Raw genomic sequence first — 6547 nt, 5'->3', positions numbered from 1 at the left:
CTTACTTCTGACAGCAGAGTGTATAGCGTTACATCTGTAATATCACATGCTTACAATAAGCACTGATTTCAAATAGTCCCATACACACAATACAGTTCAGTTTACTGTTACTAGGTGGCATGCGCTGTGCTCTGTTTCACAAAGGTGGCACTAGATGGCATTCCAATGCACTTACTCACGGAAATCTGTACATTTCTACATGACAGGAAGAGTGTGTGTGTGTGTGTGTGTGTGTGTGTGTGTGTGTGTGTAAGACAGTAGTACTTAAGGGTTGTCTACATAGGTTCTTCACGCAACATAGCTGCTTCACAACTTTTGTGTATGTTGTGGGTTGATGGAACAGATACCAGATTCCTCTTGCAATAAAAAGACGATGTCTTTGTCCTTTCTTTGTGATAAGGTGTCAGTCAAACTGACTGTTCAGGAGTAAGGAGCAGTCGAAGAATGGTATTATGCCATACTTTCTTACGTGCATCTATGAAAGGTTAATGTACGGTGTCGTAACAGTCATTCAGATTAATTTGAAAGATTTGTTGTCTGTGTGATAGTAGGTCTGAGGGACTTTGGACGTTTGTGTAACGAAGAAAAACGGAAAACGTGGGCTATCCTATCGTTAGCATGTTAACAATTAAGTTTCAGTGCATCATATTCAGACTCAATTGAGTCAGTTAACTGATATAGTATACATCATTTCTCAATGACCAGTATGTGTAATAGTTTTGTAATGAAAGGGGAAGCTGGGGCGTAGTTTCAGTTGCAGTTTAGTGTTAACAACCGTGCCGAAATGAAGGGTGGCCTGTGACGTATTACCATGCACAACGCTTCAGAAAGGAACACAGTCCTGTAGTCTGCCCCTACAGCAGGTTTACTTTCTCATCAGTGTCAATGTACTTCGTACTTTCGAGAATAATGAAACCTATTTTGCAATGTGCAACGTGTCAACCGACAAAAGAACCAGGAGAACAAAAAAAAGTGAAAGGTTAGCTCTATTTCAGGATGTTTTAATGTAGAAGAAAAGAATAAATGTGCCGGTTTTTAATACAGCGTAAATTCATGAGAGCCTGGCTGTAGTGTGTTTAGAAGTAGGCTGCCTCCAAAGTGTTCGGGAAGTGGTGTACATTGATTGCAGACAGAAGTAATGAGTTACGATGAATTTCACTAAAGAGTACCCGGAACAAGAACACAATGGAGTAGAACATGTTCCAAGAGACTCCCACATTGGTATAATGGTGTGATGGAATCGTATGAAAGTTGTATGAGCAGATGCTATGGACATTAAATGTTTGATCTTGCAGTGGATATGTAAAGTCTTTGAATTTGAGCGTAATAATTGGGAACTTTGTCTGGACGCGGGAGAGAAAGGGAGATTTGATGTCTAAAAAGTGTAGAAATAGACATGGCAGCTGTAAGAGGCATGTATAAGTAAGTAACAGATGAACATGGTGCAGCAACGTATGAGAAATGAAAGTAAAGCTTAATTTTGGTATATCGAAGAGCATGTTGTAACTAGTGTCTCACTAAACGTGTTATAAGATGTTCCCTAAGAATTACGTGTTACAGATAACGGGGATTGCGGGGGTCGGTGGCGGGTGTGGGCGGCGGTAGCGGTAAGCGGTGTTGTTGTTGTCGTGGTTGATTGTCGCCGTGTTTGTGGCGGCGGCCGACGGTTGGTTTTCTGTCACGTTGTTTTGCTTGAATACGTTGGTTGGCTTGCCTGCGTTCGTTCTTCTCGGATGTCTGTCTTGTCGAGTCGTGTCTGGTCTTTGTTTTGTTTTGTTCCTTTGTGTGTGTGTGTGTTATGTTTTGCAACGGGGGGCACGTTGAGATGCGGAAGGAGTCGGCGGGGATTTCGGTGGCGTGTAGAGCGAGCGAGCGCGCCTGCCTGGCCGTTGGCCGTCGGAGTGGAGTGCGGGTTTTTTTGTTTTCGAAACGAAAGCGGCGGCCGGCCAGCCACCCGTGCGGTGTGTGACGTCGGCCGTTGGGTATTGTGCGCTTTGAGCGCCGGGGAGGGATGATGTGTGATTGTTGCGCGCTGCTAAGCAGGCAGGCAGAGTGAGCGGGTGTGTGTGGCGGACGGACGGGAAGTGGTGGTTTTTGTTTTTGGGTTGCGGGGCGAGAGGCAGGCGACCGACAAAGTTTGCTCGCGACGGAGAGATGTTAGTGGCCCTGAAAAGGGCCGTTTTTGTTTGTGCGGTGCGGTGCCGCGGCGCGGTTTAGGCGCGCTCGCCGCGGATGCGGCGCGCGAGCTGGATGTCCTTGGGCATGATGGTGACGCGCTTGGCGTGGATTGCGCACAGGTTGGTGTCTTCGAAGAGGCCGACGAGGTAGGCCTCGCTGGCCTCCTGCAGGGCCATGACTGCGGAGCTCTGGAAGCGCAGGTCGGTCTTGAAGTCCTGGGCGATCTCGCGCACTAGGCGCTGGAATGGCAGCTTGCGGATGAGCAGCTCTGTGCTCTTCTGGTAGCGCCTGATTTCTCGCAGGGCGACGGTGCCCGGCCTGTAGCGGTGGGGCTTCTTGACGCCTCCGGTGGCGGGCGCGCTCTTCCTCGCCGCCTTGGTGGCGAGCTGTTTGCGCGGCGCCTTTCCGCCGGTGGACTTGCGGGCCGTTTGCTTTGTGCGGGCCATGGCGGTAGCGGTAGCGGAGCGGCGTGCGTGGAGGTTAGGTGCGGCGCGGCGTCCGGTGCTGCCTTGACAACGGGCCCGCGCGCCTCCGTGCTGCGCTTATATGCCCTCGGTTGCGCGTGGTGGGGGGAGGGCGGGCCAGAGTCTATATAGGGGGGCGGCGGGCGCGCTGGGCGCAGACCGTAGCCGACTCGCCAGCCGCTGCAGCTGCTGTTTGTGCACGTTGTTGCTTTGCCCGAGGAAGGAAGGATGACAGGCCGCGGCAAGGGAGGAAAGGGGCTCGGCAAGGGTGGCGCCAAGCGGCACCGCAAGGTGTTGCGCGACAACATCCAGGGCATCACGAAGCCCGCCATCCGCCGCCTGGCTCGCAGGGGCGGCGTGAAGCGCATCTCTGGTCTGATCTACGAGGAGACCCGCGGGGTGCTGAAGGTGTTCCTGGAGAACGTGATCCGCGACGCGGTGACGTACACTGAGCACGCCAAGCGCAAGACTGTGACGGCCATGGACGTGGTGTACGCCCTGAAGAGGCAGGGGCGCACCCTGTACGGTTTCGGCGGTTAGGCTGCGTCGCAGCGGGCGCTGGCCTTCCCGCGGCCGTGCTTGTGGGTGGGAGAGACTAGAAAACGGCCCTTTTCAGGGCCACCACACTGTTCGGAAGTTGAAAAGTGCGAAAGAGTCTGTGTTGTTTGTTTGTTTCTTTCCGTTTGAGCGACGTGATGTGACTGGGAGGGGAGAAGGAAAGGAAACGTGTCATGTGGCTGGCTGTGTGTGGAGCTGCTTCGTTTGTGTGTTTGTTATTGTGTGTCTTTGTATCGATCGCGACGGAGATGGCGGGCTGTGTGTTGTTGTGCGAGAGGCGGTGATTATTTGCTTGCGTGGTTTGTCTCTGTGTGTTTGTTTGCGGCGGCGTTGGGGTTTCCGAGGCAAGGCGTGTGGGCATAGGCGGCCGGATCAGCTGTTTCGTTCGTGTCGACGGCCGTTGCGCGCGGGAGTGGAGGGCGGTGTGTCGACACGCCTCCCTTTAACAATGGTCATTATTGCTGCCGTTGTCGGTTTGGAAGGCGACTGCGACCGTGCAAAATGTGTGTGTGTGTGTGTGTGTGTGTGTGTGTGTGTGTGTGTTGGGCCACACGGGCTGTGTGGACGACAAGATGGCGGACGTGCGCCGGCGGCGGCTGTGCAAAGTTAAAACAAAACAAGGTGCGGCGAGGACGACTGAAATTTTGCTTTGGACGTAGGTGTGTGTGGTGGCCCTGAAAAGGGCCGATTGTTGTGGGCCGAGCCGGCAAAGCGCGTTGCGTGCAGGGGAGCACGCGGCGCTGCGATTGCCTGGCCTCCTTTAGGCCTTCTTCTCGGTCTTCTTTGGCAGCAGGACGGCCTGGATGTTGGGCAGGACACCACCCTGTGCGATGGTGACGCCCGACAGGAGCTTGTTGAGCTCCTCGTCGTTGCGGATGGCAAGCTGCAGGTGGCGCGGGATGATGCGCGTCTTCTTGTTGTCGCGGGCCGCGTTTCCGGCCAGCTCGAGCACCTCAGCCGCGAGGTACTCCATGACGGCGGCGAGGTAGACGGGCGCCCCGGCGCCGACGCGCTCTGCGTAGTTTCCCTTGCGCAGGAGGCGGTGGATTCTGCCGACCGGGAACTGGAGCCCAGCCCTGCTTGAGCGGGACTTTGACTTGCCCTTGACTTTGCCTCCCTTTCCGCGTCCGGACATGGCGATGGGCTAGCGACGGTGCACACGAAACGGAAACGAAAACGACCGGTGCGAGCGGCAGCGAGTCGAGCAGCGGAGTGCGTGCCGGCGCAGCCGGGGTGGGGGTGCTTTATGGGCTCGGGTGCGGCGGCCGGTTGCGCGCGCGCCCCATTGGTCGGCGGCCGCAACAGGGCGAGCTGGTAAAGGTGCGGCGGCGGCTGGCGGCGGGTGCCACTGTGTGGGGAGACGCTGACTAGAGCGGAGCGCTTGCTACTGGTGTTGCTGCTGCCGTACGTTGGTTCGTTCGAGATGCCGCCCAAGACTAGCGGGAAGGCCGCCAAGAAGGCTGGCAAGGCGCAGAAGAACATTTCGAAGGGCGACAAGAAGAAGAAGCGCAAGAGGAAGGAGAGCTATGCCATCTACATCTACAAGGTGCTGAAGCAGGTGCACCCTGACACGGGCATCTCGTCGAAGGCGATGAGCATCATGAACAGCTTCGTGAACGACATTTTCGAGCGCATTGCGGCCGAGGCTTCTCGCCTGGCGCACTACAACAAGCGCTCGACCATCACGTCCCGCGAGATCCAGACCGCTGTGCGGCTGTTGCTGCCTGGCGAGCTGGCCAAGCACGCCGTGAGCGAGGGCACGAAGGCGGTGACCAAGTACACGAGCTCCAAGTAAGGAGGTGGCTCTGGAATGGAAGGAAGGATGGAGAGAGAAGGCTCCTCCGTTGCGAGAGCGGCAAAACGGCCCTTTTCAGGGCCACCAACTTGCCTTTTGCGGGAAGGGCGGAATTGTTGTTGTTGTTTGTGTGGACGGCTGTGATGTATGTGTGCATTTTGATTGTGGGTGGGGGGGCGCGTCAAAGCGTGTTGCGCGGGGTACGGCCACGAGGTTGGTCGCCGTGGCGTGGAATGGTGGCACGCCTCGTTGGCGTGGTTTTTGACCCATTGGTGTTGTTGGTGTGTGTGTGTGTGTGTGTGTGTGTGTGTGTGTGTGTGTTACCCGTCTGCGAGGGGGGACAGTGTGATCGGCGACTTTTGTGTCACCGTAACGACGGCCGTTTGCGGGTTTGTTTTTTTGCACATCATACATGGCGAGGGTGAAATGTGAAATGTTTTTGTTTGGTTTTTTTTGCCGCCCACTATTCCCTTTGCTGTACGCCGAGTTTGACAATGGTGCGACGTAACTGCAGCGTGGAGGTGTGTGAGTGACGTTGAAATGAACGTGCCATTAAGACGCATTGTTGTTGTATTGTACTGTACGTGTACGGCGACACGCACGATGATGTACCATTCGACTCTGATGTTTGATAGCCGTGTCTGACTGATTGCGTACGACGCACGCACACCGATGTCGTCATTCAAGATGCACGCTAGACGACGACGACGGCGGCGGCGGCGGTCGTTTGTTTGGCGAATGTCTGTACACGTGTTTGTCTGTGTCCATCCGGTATGTATTTGTTTGTTTGAAAGTGTTTTGTGTGTCGGTGACGTGGTCCGATCCGTCGCCCCCTGAGTAACTGTCGATCGGCGCGATAGACCGGCGTCACGCAACTGAACCGAAGTCTTGGGCACACCCGTCATACTGTTGTACACCGTCGCGCTGAGAACGGTAACGAAAGGTTGACTTTGATCGGTCGAATGTCTGGGCAGAACGTGAGGAATGAGGCAAGAGTGCAAGGAGGGGGGGCAAAAGAGAGAGGAAGGGAAAAAGGGGAGAAACGCATTCGTAGAGCAACGGAACGTTCCCGTGTCGGAGGCGTATTGGAGCCGCACTGAAATGCGTTTAACGGCGGCGCGGCTGCAAGTGTCTGCCGTGGTGAACGTTACCTTTGACGGCTGCATTGGGCTTTGCCTTTGCTTTCGCTTTCGCTTTCGCGTTCGCTTTCGCTTTCCCGGATGTACGTAACGTTTGTTGATATGGTTCTGAGGAAGAGTGTATGACAGTGCCGTGCCGTCCATGTTCGTGTGCCCTCCCATTGTGTGTATGCTATTGTCTGTGTACTTGAATGATGTATGTAGGTGTTAGTGGACATGTTTTACCAGTGGGGGGAAATGGATCGTCGATAGTTGCCGTCACTCTGTCACGGTCGAGATGACGCACCCTCCGTACAGAAAGGTGTCGAGAAAGTGTGTGTGTGTGTGTGTGTGTGTGTGTGTGTGTGTCCGTGAATTGGCAGTGTTTGGAGGTGGGCGTGCCCTGGATGTGGCCCGGAAAAGGCTGTTCGTTA

At 54.9% G+C, this 6547-nt stretch overlaps 1 protein-coding gene across 1 annotated transcript in view; it reads right to left on the bottom strand.

The window, feature by feature from the left end:
* LOC124743720 (zinc finger CCCH domain-containing protein 13-like) overlaps positions 1–193 on the bottom strand; it is a 51333-nt gene extending 51140 nt beyond the window's left edge. Inside the window, exon 1 of the mRNA XM_047248886.1 lies at positions 180–193. Coding sequence (XP_047104842.1) covers positions 180–193 — 14 coding nt within the window. The remainder of the gene's footprint in view (positions 1–179) is intronic.
* Between the last annotated feature and the right edge of the window lie 6354 nt (positions 194–6547).

This window comes from Schistocerca piceifrons, unplaced genomic scaffold (assembly GCF_021461385.2).
Source record: "Schistocerca piceifrons isolate TAMUIC-IGC-003096 unplaced genomic scaffold, iqSchPice1.1 HiC_scaffold_2514, whole genome shotgun sequence".
Taxonomy (NCBI): Eukaryota; Metazoa; Arthropoda; class Insecta; order Orthoptera; family Acrididae; genus Schistocerca; species Schistocerca piceifrons.
The sequence above is the reverse complement of the archived record's forward strand: the minus strand, read 5'-3'. Positions and strand labels throughout refer to the sequence as shown.